The sequence below is a fragment of the Chrysemys picta genome, chromosome 15, assembly GCF_011386835.1.
Source record: "Chrysemys picta bellii isolate R12L10 chromosome 15, ASM1138683v2, whole genome shotgun sequence".
Lineage (NCBI taxonomy): Eukaryota > Metazoa > Chordata > Testudines > Emydidae > Chrysemys > Chrysemys picta.
In genome coordinates, this window is record NC_088805.1 from 2,896,998 (window position 1) to 2,915,732 (window position 18,735).

The 18,735-nt window shown below is 58.7% G+C and overlaps 1 protein-coding gene across 3 annotated transcripts in view; it reads left to right on the top strand.

Annotated features, from left to right (window-relative positions):
- DTX1 (deltex E3 ubiquitin ligase 1) overlaps positions 1-9,260 on the top strand; it is a 110,093-nt gene extending 100,833 nt beyond the window's left edge. For 2 of the 3 annotated variants that reach the window (XM_065568225.1, XM_065568226.1), the window contains exons 4-10: positions 721-782; positions 1,680-1,841; positions 4,474-4,535; positions 5,596-5,754; positions 6,114-6,275; positions 6,742-6,831; positions 8,078-9,260. In XM_065568225.1, the coding sequence (XP_065424297.1) occupies positions 721-782; positions 1,680-1,841; positions 4,474-4,535; positions 5,596-5,754; positions 6,114-6,275; positions 6,742-6,831; positions 8,078-8,302 (922 nt within the window). In that variant the 3' untranslated portion in view covers positions 8,303-9,260. The remainder of the gene's footprint in view (positions 1-720; positions 783-1,679; positions 1,842-4,473; positions 4,536-5,595; positions 5,755-6,113; positions 6,276-6,741; positions 6,832-8,077) is intronic. The other variant, XM_065568227.1, reaches the window with a different exon arrangement.
- The last annotated feature ends 9,475 nt before the right edge of the window (positions 9,261-18,735 follow it).

Below are 18,735 nucleotides of genomic sequence, written 5' to 3' on the forward strand. Positions count from 1 at the left end.
GGTCTCCTGCTGGGGACCCTAGAACAAGGATGCCCCTCTAGGAACTCTGCCCCTCGAGCATTCCCTGGGGAGCTGTTTGCTTTTCCCCTCTACTCGTACTTCAGTCTCTCTCTCTGGCCCACTCCCACCAGATCCCTAGCCGCAGGTGCAGGCAAACTCACCAGCTGGTGCAGCTCCCCCCAAAGCCCCTCCTCACCTGTCTCCATCAGCCAGAGGGGCATGCCGCTGTTCTCTGCTGGCCTGGGATGCCCAGTGTCCACTGCAGGAGCTGGTGGGACCCCCACTGAGTTCAGGGGGATCATTTGTATCCTGTGCTATGAGATAGAATCCCCCGCAGCCTGACTCTGCTGCCAGCCTTGATGTAACAAGGGCACCAATGGGCACACAGGTTCTGGGTCAGGGATCCTCGTTCGGAGGGTCTGACAGAGTGAGGGGCTCTCTGCTGGTTTGGCTGTGGGTCATGCTCCATTAGCTAATACTCTGAATGCAGGAGCGGTCGCCTTTAGATCCTGGGCTGGATTTCTGCACTCTCTTGGAAGGGATTCTGGCATCACCCCTGGAAAGGTACCATGGTGTGGGGAGCAACATCACTAACTTCACCTCCGCTCCCCTCTCTCTCTCCTGGAGCAGTGGTTTCCGAGGGTGTGGCTTAGCCGTTTGGGCACTACCGTCCAACAACTAAATGTGCTTTCTGCTTCACTTCTCTTGTCTCTGCTTCAGGGTTCCTGCCCTCCCGGTTAAGAATCTGAATGGAACCGGACCAGTCCATCCTGCCCTGGCAGGTAAGAGCAGCTGGAATTCCCCCAGCTCTGGGCAGCTGTCCACTCCTGGGTATAACACTGCCCAGTGAGATGGTACTTACTTATCCTGGTGAGTGTGGATGGATGGATGGATGGATGGATGGATGGATGGATGGATGGTTGGGTGGGAGGTTGGGTGGGTATGCCGGATGGATGGATGGTTGGTTGAGTATGCCGGATGGATGGATGGTTGGTTGGTTGGTTGGTTGGGTATGCCGGATGGATGGATGGTTGGTTGGTTGGTTGGGTATGCCAGATGGATGGTTTGTTGGGTGGTTAGTTGGATATGCCGGATGGATGGATGGTTGGTTGGATATGCCGGATGGATGGATGGATGGTTGGTTGGGTATGCTGGATGGATGGATGGGTATGCCGGATGGATGGATGGATGGATGGATGGATGGGATGGTTGGTTGGTTGGTTGGGTATGCTGGATGGATGGATGGTTGGTTGGGTATGCCAGATGGATGGTTGGTTGGGTGGTTGGTTGGGCATGCCGGATGGATGGATGGTTGGTTGGGTATGCCGGATGGATGGATGGATGGATGGATGGATGGATGGATGGTTGGTTGGTTGGTTGGTTGGTTGGGTATGCCGGATGGATGGATGGATGGATGGATGGATGGATGGATGGTTGGTTGGGTATGCCGGATGGATGGATGGATGGATGGATGGATGGATGGATGGATGGATGGATGGTTGGCTGGTACAACCTACCCATCTCACTTCAAAGCGAAGGGACAATCCCAGCGTTTGAGATCAGTCTCATAGACTGCAGGGGATTCTGTCCCATGCTGTGATTGTTGCCACTCAGTGGGGAGATAATCGCCCAGCCCCCTAAGTGTCTGCGCTTGGCCTTACCATCTCTCTGTGACCCAGGTATGACAGGCATTTTGATGTGTGCTGCTGGGCTGCCTGTATGCCTGACCCGGGCCCCGAAGCCTATCCTGCACCCTCCGCCCGTGAGCAAGAGCGACATCAAGCCGGTGCCTGGGATCAATGGCGTCTGCAGGAAAACCAAGAAGAAGCACCTCAAAAAGAGTAAGAGACAGCACCTTCTCTCCAGCCCACAGAGCCACACGCACTGGCCTCCATCCTGACAATCCCAGCGCTGGGATCTAGCTGGGAGCATGGCCCTGGACCTGTAACCAAGCCTGCCTCTTCCTTTCATCACCAGGCTTTGGTAAATGACATGGAGAGGCCAATAGCCACATCAAGGCACAGTACAGCCTGGGGTACATCATCCCCCCACTCCGAGCCTCACCCCTGACCCCCAGCCCCCTGCTATCCCAGTCCTGGGCTTCTCTGCCAAACTGCACAGTGATTTTCTAATATAGACAAACATCCCCTACACCCTGGCCCAAGACCCTCAAATGCATTTTCATGCCTCAGCCAGATTCAAACTCAGCTCTCCAGAGGTGTTATGCCCAGCTTCTGAAATCGTGCCCAGGGTGATGCCCAGGCACCTTCACCCTGATACCCCAGAGCCACGGGATTATTGTGCCATCTGGTACGCTACCCATGGGCCATTTCACAGGTACTAGGGAACAAAGGATGTCATACACAGGAAGGGTTCGGCGTGTCATCCTCACTGCTAATGTACAGCACAAGGCCAGGCAGCTTCCTGGGAGACCTGGCACCCCAAAGGGGGTGCTAGTGGGATTGCTTTTCAGTGATTGTTACCAGCGCTGAATGAGTCAAGGGCTGGAGAAAATGCCTGGCAGTGAGACGTCAGGAGGTGATCTGTTTAGCTGAGAGGTGACAGTGCATGACAGAGAAAAGACCATCTACTAAAGGGCTCTTTAGACTAGCAGAGAAAGGCGGAACAAGAACCTATGGCTGGAAGTTCAAGCCAAATAAATTCAGATTAGACATGAATATTTGACAGTGAGGGTGAGTAACCACTGGAACCAACTGCCAAGGGAAGTGGTGGATTCTCCAGCTTGTGAGATCTACAACTCAAGACTAGGGGAGGTGCTTTAGCCAATCAAAGCTATTGGGCTGAATCCAGGGGTAATGGCCTGTGATCTGCAGGGGTCAGACGAGATGATCTGATGATCCCGTATTGTCTTGAGCAATATGAACCTAAGACTATTCTTACCTGCAAGCTGCTGCAACGGGGCTGTGGATTCGGTTAGCCCAGCAGAGCTCAGGGCCCCGTGCTAGGTGTGCACAGATATAATGGCCCAGCCCCAAAGAGCTTCCAATCTAAATAGACAAGACAGACAGATGGTGGGAGGGATTATTTTTTAGGGCCCTACCAAATTCATGGTCCATTTTGATCAATTTCACAGCCAGAGGGTTTTTTAATTGGTCAATTTCACATGTTCACATCTGAAATGTCAGTGTTGTACTGTGGGGGTCCTGAGGAATCCCAAGCTGTTGTGGGGGGGTCACGGGATTGCCACCCTCACTTCTGTGCTGCAGCCGCAGAGCTTCCTGCAGCTGGGAGAGGTACCTGGAGGTACCAGCATGGGGGAGATCAGCTCCACCTCCACGAACCTTCCCCAGCTGCAGAGGCCCAGACTCAGTGCTTCTGTAACTCAGTGCCAGGGCAGTTGCCTCGGCTCCACCAGTTCTAGCCTCCCTAACGTGTGGGCATCAGAAGAGATTTGCCCATTGGGTTACATCAGTGCAAAGTGCACCAGGGCCCTCCTGAAAGGGTCAGAGAGGAGCAGCGAGCAGTTGAGCCCATTTCCTCCCTGAGAGAATTTGCTCCCCAGCGGCTGTTTATAAAGGTTATGTCATCAATACCATGTGACCGGACGCCCAATCACATGCACCAAATGCCGAATGTATTCGCAGAGGCATGCAGGCTGCACTCCACCCCTCCCCACACTCTTGTGGGGCACAGTGACAGACTGGCTGGTGGCAAGCAAGCTTGGGGTAAGGGGCTGGGTCCCAAAGGGTCAGTAGTAGTTTGCCCTGGTTTTTAATTAATTAATGGAGATATCCTATCTCCTAGAATTGGAAGGAACCTTGAAAGGTCATCGAGTCCAGCCCCCTGCCTTCACTAGCAGGACCAAGTACTGATTTTTTTGCCCCAGATCCCTAAGTGGCCCCCTCAAGGATTGAACTGACATCCCTGGGTTTAGCAGGCCAATGCTCAAACCACTGAGCTATCCCCCCTTGGATGCTGTGTTTGCGATGAAGCAGGAGGGAGCCCGTGGTTCAGTGCATGTGGTGTGACCCACGCCTCACCCAGCTCTCCCTGTTCCGAAAACCACGGCAGCCTCGTCCCCGGGGATCCCAGCCCCAAAGAGCCGGAGTGTGGAGCTCTGTGCCAGCCTGGCCAGGGAATTGCCTCCTGATTCTGCCTCTGAGCTGGGCCCCTCAGCCCTGAGCTGCAGGGACCCCTGTCCTAGGGGGCAGCGGGATTCCCTCTTCATGCTCACTTGCTCCGGTGGCTTCCAGGAATGGACCTCCCCAAGCTGATGAAAGGCTCTCTCTGAACTCCCAGGGGTGGGTTCAACCTCCTCCAGCCCTGACCCAGAGATCGCACCCGCTCCAGCCAAGCCGATTTCTGTGTCCGTCCAATCCTGGCCCCCCCCCCCCCGAAAGATGTAGCTCCTAGCTGTGAGCAAGGGGCTGCGTGGCCCAGCTGAGTGGGTGGCCCTGGGGCGCTGTGGGCCATGAGAGTGCAATCTGACCCTCTGCTTCTCTCGTGGGGCAGGCAAGAATCCTGAGGATGTGGTGCGCCGGTACATCCAGAAGGTGAAGAGCCCGCCGGACGAGGTGAGCACCTGCGCACGGGTCTCACCAGTGGCCCTGCCCTGGGGCGGCTGGGATCGGACAGTACCCAGGGCCGGGGCTCGGCTTGGATGACTAGGCCTGTCTGAGTGGCAGCCCTGCGGTGGCCTGTGAATACACGGTGAACTCTTGGACACAGTGACACACAACACACCTGGTATAAAGCTACAGCAGCAGGGACCCGAGCAGCTCCTCCACCCACAGGCACACCCCTCACCTCTGCTACCCCCTTAACTCTGCCCCCCAGGACACCAGCCTGGCAGCACTCCTTTCCCAAAATACCCCCTGGAGAACCCCCCGACTCCTCCTAGGCCCTCCCTTCTCCACACTCCCCTGGCCCTGGCGGGGGTGGGAGGGGGTTGGTATAAGTGCCCACTGTGTTTGGGGCAAATGGAGGTTGCGGTGGGTGCTCTGAGATGGCATGGGAGCCTGCGCTCACTGGGAGTTTGCTGCGTGTCTCCTTTGCTAGCCTGGCTCCAGGAGCTCGCTGCAGAGCCCCTGGCCCAGTTTCCAGCTCCTTGGGTCCCCGGGTTTCAACCACTCGCTGCCGCTGCACCAGTTCTGCAGTGGCACCGAAGCGCCTGAAAGGGATGGGACACAGGGGTTAACTGCCCCATGCATCTAGCCCTGGCCCTGGTGCAGGCCAGTGCCTGCTACGCTCAGACAGGCCAGTCCTCCGGGAGAGAGAGGCAGGGAGCGGGGTGAGGGTCAGGGCTAAGGGGCCGAAGGGACAGTGTGGGCAGGGGCAGGGCCAAGGGGGCAGTGGGGACAGGGACGGGGCCGAGGGAACAGTGGGGGCAGGGGGGGCAGAAGAGTGGGCGAGGAGCTGGGCAGGGCGGTGGGGCAGGCAGACATCGGGATAGCCAAGCCGGCTGGCGGAGCAGGTGCCATGGGAAGGACGTGTCCCCAAAGGCTGCAAAGGCGCCAGAGGCCCAAACCTGCCGCCTGGCCCATGGGCAGTTGGGTGATGGTGGAACCGGCTGCTGGGCTCTGGCTGGGGGTGGCGGGAGCAGCCCAGCTCTGGTAACACCCCGCTCCCCGGCAGGACTGCACCATCTGCATGGAGAGGCTGGTGGCCTCGTCCGGCTACGAGGGCCTGCTCAGCCACAGGGGCGCCAAGCCGGAGCTGGTGGGCAAGTTGGGCAAGTGCGGGCACATGTACCACCTCCTCTGCCTGGTGGCCATGTACAACAACGGCAACAAGGTGAGAGCTGGGCCGGGGGGGGAGAGGTGCCTCCAGCAGGCCACCAGCCTTCCCAGCTGAGAGCCCCCTGTGCCTAGGGCAGTGCTCCCCTCCCTGACCCATCCCACGGCCCCGCAGGGTCCTCACAACCAGCTCTGGGCCCTCAGCGGAGAGTCGGTCAGTTCCAGCCTTGGTGCCCCTCCAGGGCCTTCGGCAGGCTTGTCCCAGCCGGTCCCAGGGGTCCGAACAGTCCTGCCTGGGGGAGGGATAGTACCCAGCAAAGGGAGAGTCCCCCATTAGCCTCTTTGCAGCCTGTGCCCTGGAGCGGGATGCGCTGCCTGGCTGGCTGACCCTCCTCACCTTGTGCCTCTGCCCCCAAGGATGGCAGCCTGCAGTGCCCCACCTGCAAGGCCATCTATGGGGAGAAGACCGGGACCCAGCCCCCAGGGAAGATGGAGTTCCACATCATCCCACACTCGCTGCCAGGCTACACGGAATCCAAAACCATCCGCATCGTCTACGACATCCCCACGGGCATCCAGGTGAGCCGCCCAGGGACAGAGGAATCTCCGGGGGCAGCCGGCGGCTGCGTGGCCCAGAAGAGTTGGCGCCTGCTGCCTCCCCCTCGGGAATCCCCCAGGTGGCTAAGCGTGCCACATTCTCAGACCGCTCCCCCGGCCCTGGGGGCAACTGATGGAGAGCCTGGGGCCTCCTCTGCTTCCTCCAGCAGAGGCAGCCCAGGGTGTGACACCCCATGGATTTGGTGGTGGGTCTAGGCCAGGCCCCATCTCCTACTCCTGGCCACGCCCTGCCAGGCGGGATCTCGCTCAGACCCCTGCTGCCTGCAGGTTGTGCCCCATTGGCGACCAATGCATCCCTCTCAGCCCCGTCCAGCCAGGGCCTCCTAGGCAATGCGGCGGGCGTGGGCAGCTGAGCAGGGGGGTGACGTGTTTCAGGCACAGCCGCTGGCTGCCGGATTTCCCCAGCGTCTGCTTTGTTCCCTGCCAGGGCCCAGAGCACCCGAACCCCGGGAAGAAGTTCACAGCCCGAGGCTTCCCCCGGCACTGCTACCTACCGGACAACGAGAAAGGCAGGAAGGTGAGTGGCCTGCCCCCTGGAGCCTGGCTGCCTCCCACAAAGCCGGCTGCATCTCCCCCCCAAGGAGGTGGCATTGGCGGGGGGAGAGAGGGTCACCCCCTTGTGACAGCTGCTGCAATACTCCCAGCTCTTCTGCTGCAGCCAGGGGGTTAAACGGGTTTGCTGACTATCGGCCCAAGGTGGGTTGTGCCAGGTCACTAGCACCAGCCCTGGCACGGGGGCTTGGAGACAGTCGTGTGTGTGCTGTGATGGGGCCTGGCACGTTACACCCTTGGCAACGTACACCTGAGTTGGCGATTTCAAAGGAGCAGAAGGGAGTTGGGTGCACAAATGCCAGGATGTTCAGTGTCCTAACTCCCCTAGGCTCCATTGCTAATCCAGCCGTGCAAACTTCAGCCCCTCAAAGCCTTAGTATTTAATCGAAATAACTATCGGGGCCGTGCAGGTGGGGAGAGGAGCCCCTTCCCCGGCCCGGCCCGGCTGGAGCTGCTGGGTGAGAGAGGGCTGGGGGGAGTCCTCTCTCCCCACCTCAGCCCTGGGGCAGCTTAACCCCCAAACCCCTCATCCCCAGTCCCACCCCAGAGCCCACACCACTCCCGCACCCCAACCCTCTGCCCCAGCCCTGATCCCCCTCCCACACTCCAAACCCCTCGGCCCCACCACACATCACCTCCATATTGGTGCAAATAACAATATTCATTCCGCACATGGCCATAAGAAATGAGAGGGAACAGCCTGAGTCAGTGACCGCACAGGACTGGGCCGTACGTTTCCACGGGGCTTGTTGGCTGTGGTAGTCAGACGCTGTCTCTGCCTCCGTCCTGTTGCAGGGCGGGTCTGAGCCCGTGCCGGGGGAAACGACACGCAAGGCTGGGGCGTAGTGTCAAGGCCACAGAGGGTTATTCTGTGGGGGGCTTATATTCCCGTGCTCTGCAGAAAGGAATAGCCTGTTCTGGAGGGTGGGGCAGACCCCGGATCAGACCAAGCTCCAGGCTCGATCGTTCTCTGGGGAACGATCCTCTGGGTTCCTGGACCAGATCTGCTGTGACTTGGCAGAGCTGCCGCTCCTGCGCTAGAGAGATGTCAGGGCTGAGCCCCCGATATCAATCAGGGGCAGGCAGGCCTCTCCCCTCCCAGTACATGCTGGCAGACAGGGGAGGGATCTCAGACCCAAAGCAGGGTGCTCTAGGCCAACTGGGGCATGCCATGGCCTGGCAGGGTGTGTGACCTCCCTCTGGCCCCACAGGTTCTGAAGCTCCTGATTGTGGCATGGGACCGCCGGCTCATCTTCACCATTGGCACATCCAGCACGACGGGAGAGTGCGACACTGTGGTGTGGAACGAGATCCACCACAAGACAGAGTTTGGTTCCAACCTCACTGGCCACGGCTACCCTGACCCCAACTACCTGGACAATGTCCTGGCTGAGCTGATGGCCCAGGGGGTCTCGGAAGCCAACCTGAAGGACTGAGGAGGAAGCCCCCGCTCTCTGCTAGCGTGCTTCTTGGCAGCCAAACCCCGCCTGCGTCCGTGTCTCCGTGAGTCCATCCTCCACCACCGCCATGCCCGGGAACCACCCACCTTCCCAGAGCCCTCACTCTGCTTCTGCTGCCTTGACCTTCAGTAACCTTCAGACTGCAATGCTGGCCTTGGCCGGGGTGCCGCGGAAGTGTACGTCCCCCACCAGGCGGAGTGGCTCTCCCTTTAACCGATGCCATGTGCACGCCCCTCAGACACACGGGCCGATGAGCAGCAGGCCAGCAGGAGCTGCGTGAGTGACCAAGCAACGCAAAGCTGGGCTGATTATTTTTTTATACTCTTGTGATCTGTGATATTTTCCCTGTTAGAGACCCCAGCCCACATCTGACTGTACACCCCCCCCCCCCCCCCGTGTAACTCTCTCTATGGAAATCTTGTACAGTATCTACTAGAACAAGGGGGCAACTTCTGGCCAACTCTCCCACAGCCACACCGCCACCATCTGTCCTGTCCAGTCAATGTCAGCATCGCCTGGGTGAGCCCCCTCTCCCCACAGCCACGTGGCACATTTGCCATTGCTCCTCACTGCTGCAACTCTGAAAGGGAGGGAGAGGGCCCCAGGCTGGGGGAAGGGAGGTGGAGCAGTCAACACCCAATCAGCAGCAGCCACCGATGCCCTGATTGGTCCCTTCAGTCGGCACCAGCCAGGATTCAAAGGGCCACTCATGATTTTAAAAGCCAGGAGTGCAGACAGTGGAGGGCTGATACCCGTGTGCCAGTGGAGATTGGCACGCCTGCCTACCTGCATGCATGGGCCCTTTGCATGCGTGGCTTTAAAAACCGGGGCCTGGTTCTCTCTCTGGGGTTTGTTCCCATGTATGTAGCACACCGTTAGCGGGGAAATAAACCTGCTCTTCCGGTTGGGTTCTCCCGCTTGGCAAGGGTCTGCCACAGCCAGTCTCTGGGCACCTGCATCATGGCCAGTCAGCTGCGAAGCGCTCTCCTCCCAGCAGTGACATTGGGTTGGGGGGGCTCGCACCGAGGGCAATCGCGACTTGCTGGCGGGAGGTGCTCTGGGGCGCACGGACCCACGAGCGGCAGTGCAGGGCTGGCTGTTCAGGGGCTTGGCCTCAGCCAGCCTTGTAGCGGTCACGCCCCCTTCCGTGCTGCCTGGTGGGGCTATAGCTGCAGCCCCCGCTTGGCTCCGGGCCGTGGGCCGGGCTGTTGCACTCTGGGTAAGAAGAATCTTAGCTGCAGCAGGAACTCACACCTTGCTGGGCTGCGCCCCTGTCGGGCATGTGAACAGTGTTGCCTAGACAGGCCCTTGAACCTCCCTGGTCCCTGCAGAGTGACAAACGGATGCGGGTGGAAGAGGCTGGGGTCCCCCCCTGCTCCCCACACGTGCCATGGAAGCTGCACGGTGCACACAGCGAGGCTGCCCCAATGGGCTGGAATGCCCCCCACTCCCTTCCACCCCACAGCGCCCAAGACAGCCCATGGATCTCAGCCCTGGCTGGAGGAGTGTGGCTGCTGCAGCCAGGGAAAGGGGTGATGGCTGGGGGAGTGTCCCATTCCTTCGGCAGGTGGGGACGGTCTGGCTGGGTGTGAGACTTGGGAGAGAGGAGGCGAAAGACCCGGGGGGGGGGGAGGAGGCAGAAAGCTGGGGAGGAGGAGGAGGAAGGCTGCGGGGAGGAGGAAGAAGGCTGAGCGGGGGGGGGGGGAGGAAGGCTGGGGAGGGGGGGAGGGGCAAGGAGAGGGAGAAGGTGGTGAGTCCAGCAAGCCGGTGCCCATAGCCAAGGACTGGGTGCAGGCAGAGCCCCTCTGCTGCCTTGCTGGTGGCTGGTCTGTCCTCCCGCTGCCAGGCCCAGGGGCTCCAGACACCAGTATCTAGACAGGGCCCAGAGGGCTGGCGCCTCCCCGGGCAGGGGACAACGTACCATCCTCTCCCGCAGGTCCAGCTCGGCACGCTGGGGTGAGCAGCTAAGTACCTACGGCCATGCAGACCCCCCCCCCAGTGCCCACATGTGGGCCAGAACCCCAGCACCCACCCCCCATAAACCCTCTCCCCCAGACCCACATGACTTGGGCTCCTGTACAACTAACTAACAGCCGGGGGACACGCCCAGCTCCCGTCTCTCAGCACCCAGCCTCCCCATCTCTGGTGCGCATGCAGGAGTCCCTGCTCTCAGTGGCCATTGTGCCCGTCACCCTGGGGTACGACCCCCAGGCCAACCAGCCCTTGCCACAGCCACAGGCTGCCCTGGTGCTGCTTGTCAGCCACGTATGGTACGAATTGCCCTGATGGCTTGTCCTGCCCCCGCAGCGGACAGCCTGAGGCAGCCAGCGGGTACCTGGCAGTGCCAGCCGCCGGCCCCTCTGCTGAGCCGAGCGGGCGCTGTGCCTGGCAGGGGCACGTTCACCTCTCACGTACCCAGGGCTCAACCGGGAAGCATCAGTCGCAGCCAGCGGGACACTGGTGGGGTGTTTGAGCCAGCACCCTTCTCTGCTCAGGCAGGGCCCCATAGTATCCCCTGTACCCAGAGCCCCTGACACGCCGGCAGCACTAAATCCCACAGCCAGCCCCCACTCAGGACTCAGCCAGGCCAGAGAGCAGCTCTCACCCCACTCGGAGAATCTCGGGCAGGGACCTGAGAGCAGCAAAACAGACACACTGCACACACATCCTGCTCCTCCACACCAGGCACAAACTGCACATGGACACTCACTGTAGACACATGCACTGCACACACACATACCTAGCTCCAGCCCAACTGGGGTTTCACTGAGCCCCTCCTGTTTTACCAGCCTGGATTCCCTCTCCGTGTTTTGCTGCAGACACAGCCTGAAGTCAGCTCTGTGAGCGGATTCACCCAGCACTCATGTGTACATAGAATCATAGAATCTCAGGGTTGGAAGGGACCTCAGGATATCATCTAGTCCAACCCCCTGCTCAAAGCAGGACCAATCCCCAGACAGATTTTTGCCCCAGATCCCTAAATGGCCCCCTCAAGGATTGAACTCACAACCCTGGCAGCAGGCCAATGCTTAAACCACTGAGCTATCCTTTCCCCTTCCCATAGCCCCTTTGCGGAATAAACCCAAAAGAATACTGTCTTGCGCTGTATAGAAAGATCTGCACAGCGCAAACTCATAAAAATTCGCCCTCTTCCTCAATGTGAAGAGAGATGTGCACGACTTCTTGCCCCCCTCCCAGTTAGAAATTGCACAAACTGGGTTTAATAATAAACAAATGTATTAACTCTAAAAGGCAGATTTAAAGTGGTTAAAGGGATAGCAAACAGACCAAAGCAGATTACTAAGCAAATAAAACAAACACTCAAACTAAGCTTGATTTACTAAAGAAATTGGCTACAAATAATCATTTCTCACCCTAAATATGGTCACATAGAATACAGGGATTCTTGCAAGCCAGCTGCAGTGGCCTGCTGCTTGAAACTTCAGGTATTATTACTCACAGGCTAGACAACCTTTGACCCTGGGCTCAATTCTTTTCCCCTCCGTTCAGTTTTTCTTTTCAGGTGTTTCCCGGTGTCTCTTTGTTTGGGGAGGCAGAGGAGAACCTCAATGATGTCACTCCCCTGCCTTATATAGGTCTCGTGTATGGGGGGAACCCTTTGTCTCCCAGAGGAAGAACACTAGCATGCCAAGGGGGGCACTCAACCCCCTGCCCCAGCCCAGTGAAAATGAGTGAGTGAGCAAGGATGGGGGAGAGCAAACAATGGAGGGAGAGGGGATGGAATGAGTGGGGGCGTGGCCTCAGAGATGGGGTGGGGCAGGGGTGGGGCCTCAGGGAAGGAGCAGGACAGGGGCAGGGTTAAGCGTGTTCAGTTTTCTGCAAAGTTGGCAGTCCTACCTCTGCCCTGGGCTGTAGATCCCCCTTGACTTTTACCCCTCCCACAGCGCTAAGAAGTCCCTTGTCCTGTGCGGTAGAGCAGACTGACATGGGGGTTGTCAGACCCCCCCATTCCCCCACCCACAGCCTACACCTACAGCCAGACCAGGCTTCACGAACACGCTGTCCCACTGCATTGCCCCAGGACCATGAAGAGGGGCCTTTGAATGACCCATTTATTAGTGGGGCTGGCGTGCCCTGGGTGGGGTGGGAGTGGGAGGAAAGGGAGCTGGCCCGGAGCTCAACTCTAGCATCCCCCTGTGTTGTTGCCCCTCAGCTGTGCAATACGGATCCTCTCCCCACTCAGGGCAGCGTCCCCGTCTCAGCAGGCCATCGGGATCCCCCCACCCTCCAACCACAATCCCAGAATGTCTCTCCCGTCCCCTAGGACGGGCGATGCTTTCCCCAGCTCTGCAGCAAGAGCAGGCAGACTGCTTTAGTGAAGGACTCGCTCAATGCATCTGCTTTGCCATGGGGCTATAGAAGCACTCCTGAGATGTGGCCAGACTGGGTGGCTGTGCCTCTGAAGCCAGGGGAGCCCAAATCCTACCAGCTGCAGGAACCTGCTCAGAGGTCAGGGCTGTAGCTGGTTTGCTTAAAATGGAGCACATTTTAGCTGGCTGTCTTGAATACAGAGACATGGCCTGCAGAGACTACAACGCCCAGCATGCCTTGCTCCCTCTTGAGCCAAGCTGCTTAAAGCCACGTGGCCTCAAGATGGAGCAAGGCATACTAGGCTCTGTAGTCTCCTGAAGCCGTGCTTTGGGATTCATGTCCTGTCTCTCTGTATGGGCCTCGCTGGGAATCTTTAAGGGCTTTGTAATTTCCTTTGTCTGAATCGCCTCTGTCATGCTCAGCATGTGTTGATGTCTTTACAACTTATTGAATAAATGTGGAAACCAGCCGTGGCCGCGTGCAGAGTCTTCATTGCTGCCTGGGCTGGCGTGTGTGGGCTGGGCGGGGGGGGGGGGGGGGGGGGGGGGGGGGCGAGAGGAGTGATCATTCCCCAGTCTGGGTCACATTCCTCTCTGATTTACCCCAGTGTAAATCCGGAATGACTCCATTAGAGCCAAGGGGCTCAATCGTATGTTAGTGAGCGGCAAATGCAGGGCTAGTGGATAGAGCGCTGGCCTGGAAATACGCATGCTAATCCCAACTCTACAGCTAACCTGCTTGGAGACCTTGGGCAAATCACTGCCTGGCTCTGTGCCTCAGTTTCCCCCTCCCCTGTGGAGTAGGGACAAGCTCTTAGCCTGGGGCACACACAGCTTTCAGACCAGTATAAACACTTTCGGGTATAGGTGTGATTTTTATACCAAAGTGGCCGCAGGTGGATGCTGCAGATGGAGGCGACGTGAGCAGCTTGCCAGCAAATAGGCCTTTAAGCGTAGGGGCGAAGTGTGAGCTCCTTCATGTCAGTATCACGGCGCTCCCACCACGGGTGAAACCAGTTTCGCTGAAGCAGTACAACATGGGGTGGGCGGATGGCCCCGAGCGCGGGCCCTGCAGTGGGAGGTCTCCAGGCCAGTTACAGGCTCCTGCAGGGAGCCCCCCGATCACACAGCACGAGGCGTCGCACCCTGTGCATTGCGGCACCGCCGTTACTCATCACTCGCCTGCCCACCACTGGGGCTTGCACTGGGGCATCGTGCCCCCTGGCTGGCCGGCCGGCTTGCGTTTCAAAGCACCTGGGGCAGAGATTTCTGGCTTAGCCCTGACTAACAGGAAGGGGGTTGGTGCAGAGTCGGCTGTCTCCAGGCAGCCCTGAGCTCTGGCTCCGGCCCAGCACTGACCCAGCTGGTGGTGATTAAAGCTGTAATTAGCGTTTGATCTGCAGCTCCCAGGGAAGCAGGTACCCGCAGCTGGAACAGGTGTTGGCAGGGCCTGGCGGGCGCAGGGACACCATCCCCTGCAGCTCAGGGCTGAGAGCAGCTGGGGCTTTCCCTACAGCCAGGGGTTCCACCCCTTTCCCTGCCGCGTTTCCTGCTAGCAGAGCCTGGGCCTGCAGCACCTGGGAGCTCCCCACATGCAAACCATTCTGCAGGCCCCATTGCTGGCGGGGGGAGAAAACCAGTGTTGCATGGTCAGTAGTTTCTGGGTGCCAGCCCCTCTGGCGGCCGGAAGCCCCTGCTCTAGTACTGCGCTGTGCAATGCAGAGTGACGTGCCAAGGAATCAATCTTTCATGCTTTGCTTTGCGCAGGCCTGGAATGGGGCTGCAGCAAAGGCCTAATCGCCCAGCAAGGTTGGCCCAGCTCACATCCCCTGCAGGCCGAGGAGCTAGGGCTTCCCAAGGCTGCAGAGAGTCTCCGAGGGACAGCTGAACTGGATTGGTTTCCCAGACTCCACTACTGGGAGCATGCATGCAGCACTGCACCTCAGGGGTGCACCCTAAGGGATATGCACATGCATGTGCACATGGGGAATTGTACACTCATCCCCCCAGGAACACCTCACCCTCCCAACACACACAGCAACCCCTGGCCCAAGTGGACGTGCGCACAGAGTCCCCTGCAGGGGTGTTGCACGTAGGATCCAGGCAGTGCCAATGTCCTTCCCCTGGTTGCCCCGGCAATGCCCCAGTGCCTATCGGGGGCAGAGCCGAATGCCCTGTGCTGCTCGGGCTCTGCGGTACAGCGAGGGGTCTCTGGCAGCAAACGGCGGCAGGTGCTGGCTGCTTGGTCAGGAACCCCTGCGAGACTGGCTGCAGCAAGTGTGGGGTTTGGGGCCAGAAAAGGGGCTCCCAACCAGGCCATCTCTCGCTCTCTCTCTCTCTCTCACACACACACACACACACACACACACACGCACACACACACACACACTGGGCCATTCAGCCTGCAAAGGAATGTGCCTTATCTCCAGGCCTTTCCCCTGTCCTCCTGGCTAGAGGCTGCGAGCTCTGTGGGAAACAAACAAGGCCGGGCTGGGGACAGGACCACGCTCCCCAGGGTGAGCAGCCCCAGGTCTGAGGGGGACAGGAAGGCAGAAGACACACCCAGCAGTGGACATCACAGAGGCCAGGCAGGTAACCCAGCTGATGTATGAGCTATTTACTGCGGGTGCGTCCCAGGGCTCGGCACCTCCCCTGGGAGCAGAGGCTTGCAGCTGGTGAGGGGAATGTGCTAAACACAGCGAATACGACATTTGTCTGCACAGCCAGGGCTGCCGTGGGCTCTGGGCTCGCTCTAACCTCAAGGGAAGATTGCCCAGCCCCAGGATAGACGGTGCTCACTGACCGATCAGTTCTTTGCTCCTCATTGTTCTGTGGGTAGCCCAGGCCTTATTTATTGCCTTGTAGTGAGCCCCTGGTCGGAGACAGAGGTGTTAGGTTCCTCATGGGCTTTCCCTCCAATGCGGTCAGCATTAGTTCAGCATTTCCCCAGTAGTAGTGCATGTAGCGTCACATCCCCCCGGAGGTGAGGGCTGCCATTAGCCCCATTTTACAGCTGGGCAAACCGAGAGATTCCAGTCAAATGTAGCCACTACTTTTGGATGCCCACTTGGAGACACCTAGGACCTGATTGTTCAGTTCTTCGCATTCCACGGCTCTGCGGTCAAAGCCCAGCTCCCATTGCCTGCAGCTGTGCGTGCTGAGCACTTCTGCGAATCACAGCACAGGAGCCGAGTCAGACACCCAAACAAATGCGGAGCACACACTTAGTGCTCACGTGGAAAGTCTGAGTTGGGACTTGCCCAGAATCACACAGGCACTCGGTGGCAGAGGCAGGGATAGAGTCCAGCTCTCCAGGGCAGCAGTCAACTGCCTTAAGCAGGAGACCAGCTTTTCTCTTCCTGCAAGCCCCTGCCTCCTTCACTCACAACAGTGAGGCAGGGGCCCTACAGACACCAGTTGCCTTCCCTAGCAACTTCGATTCCTCCCAGTACAGGTCCATCCTGGGCACTCAGTTGGGCAGGGGTCCTAGGGGCAAAAATAGTATGTGCTCATGTCATTAAAGACTGTATCACAAAGCCCAGGCATAAGGAGGCTGAATTAAGGTTGCAATACAACCTTAATACCGGTATTTCCTAATGTTTGTGTGTTAGGGTCTGGCTACACTTGCAGATGTAGAGCGCCGGGAGTTAAACCCGCCTTCGGAGAGCGCAGTAGGGAAAGCGCTGCAGTCTGTCCACACTGACAGCTGCTTGTGCACTGGCGTGGCCACATTAGCAGCATTGGGAGTGGTGCATTATGGGCAGCTATCCCAGCATGCAAGTGGCTGTAACATGCTTTTCAAATAGCGGGGTGGGGTGGAGTGTGACAGGAAGCGTGTTGTGTGTATGTGGGGGGAGAGAGAGTGGGTTTTTGGGGTGCTGAGAGTGTGTCAGCATGCTGTCTGGTAAGTTCAGACCCCCCCTCTCCTCCTGCCTCTCTCTCACTCACTGGAGCTGATAAGCAGCCGGCTTCTCCGAAACAGAGCTTTGAAAGGGCATTTCCACATTCCTGCAGCCGATTGCACAACAATGACAAGAGAGGCCACTCTTGACTTAAGGGGATTATGGGATGTTTCCGGAGGCTGATCATAGCGCAGTGATGCAACACCTCATTCACACTGGCGCTGCGGCGCTCGGGGGGGGGGGGGGGCGCAGCAAACGTTATCCCTCTCGCCGAGGTGGAGAACCAGCAGCGCCGTAGCTGCGGAGTCAGAGCGCTCTACCTGCCTTGCCAGTGTGGACGGGGAGTGAGCTAGGGCGCTTGGGGCTGCTTTATTGCGCTGTAACTCGCAAGTGTAGCCAAGGCCTTAGACTTTGCAACTTTCATTACCCTCTTTGAACAGATTTTTGTGTGTGATTTCCTAGGTTTTAAACAAAAGCAAACTAAAAACCAAAATTCCACCCACGTGGGTCATCAGCGGGGTTGGGACCTTTAGATCCACCACACAGATCTCTGCCACTTGAACTAAAGGGGTAATTGAGAGCAGTAGAAGGTTGTCCACCTCTAGGTGGCCCAGCACAAGGTGAGACACTTTTCAGTGGTTTTCACAGATATCTGCAGACAGCAGAGGACAGGTGAGACTCTTGGGTCCAGTCCAGGCTCTAGTGGGCACAGACTCTTCTGCCCAGTTCTCGCCAACCTGTCCCTGTCCCAGTTCAGGCTACTTGCATCTCCCCCACGCTCCCCAAATTAAAAACAAAACAAAACAACCCCCCCCACACACAGACACACCCTCCCTCCCTCCCCCCCCCCCCCCCGGCGAGTGGACATGCACACAGAGCTGAGGCCAGGAGCAAAGCCCCAGGCATGGGGTGGCAGCAGAGTCCCGGGCATGGGACAGCAGCCAAGACCCCAGGCGTGCAGGATGACAGCCGGAGCCCCTGGATGCATGGGGTGGCAGCCAGGATCCTGGGCATGGGACTGGCAACCGAGACTCCAGGTGCGGGACTGGGAGCCCAGGGTGCTGCAGCACCCCCCCACACCCTTAAATCCCGCACCTATGAGTACGGCCCCCACACTTATACTTTGGCAGTCATGCGTCTAACTGTATTCCCACAGGTCCCTGTCTGGGCCATCTCACCAAGCCCCTCTCACATCTTGGATCAGCAGGGGGCATTAGTCCAGGAGCCTCTGTAGGGCTTGCCTGGAGGTGCCACCAACCACCCAACCTGGCAAGTGAGTCAGGTCTATACAGGTCCTGCATAGGCCAGAGCCCACCCTGCTCTGCAGCTGTTCTCTAGGCTGTGCCCCAAGGCAAAATCCTCATTTCATCAGAATAGAGTCCCCTGCAGAGACACTTCCAGAAAGGGGAGCCAAGTGCACTTAAGACCCTTGAACACAGCCCTAGCTAACAAGCTTTTTCCCCTTCCCAAGCCTGTCTGGGAGCCCACGCCCCCCTCAACTCCAGTTCCTGTGTAGTTATGGTGACATCCCACATGTCACTAGAGGAACTGTGGGGAGGCAGCTCATGCAAATGAAGCTCCCTTTGCACCCGCTGGGGTAGCGTGTGCCCTCCCTCTGGCCATAGGCTCACACTGACAGGGCTGCCTGCTTTGAGCAGCCAAGGAGAATGTGGCTCAGCACCAAGCGTGGTGACCCTCGAGGAACCCAGCAGATCTCCTGGTCAAAACGTGCTCAAACCCCACCAGGCAAAAACCGGGGCTTCTCCATGCCCCGGCTGAGCCTAGCCCGCACCCAACACGCTAGTCTCGGTGGTGCTGGCTAGGCCAAGGCTGCCCAGCACAAGGCCCAGTTTTCGGTTACTTACAACTTTGGCAGCTGTGACCTGTGCGGGCTAACGTTGTTCACCCTGGCTCAGGCTGACTGGGCACGCTCAGCCAAGCCAGCTGCGCCGTGCTGAGACGCAAGTGAGGGACGAATACATTGTTCTGCCTGTGTTCAAGAATCCCATCAGCAGGTTCTTTGGGAAGCTCTCGCACCCCGTGCTTTGGGGCAGAGACTTGACGTTTGGCAGGGGGCTGCCCTGGCTGGCAGGGGGCTGCCCTGGCTGTCAGGGACGTGCCTTTCGCCAGCCCCCGGGATACCCACCCCAGACTGGCCAAAGCCTTCGAGAAACTG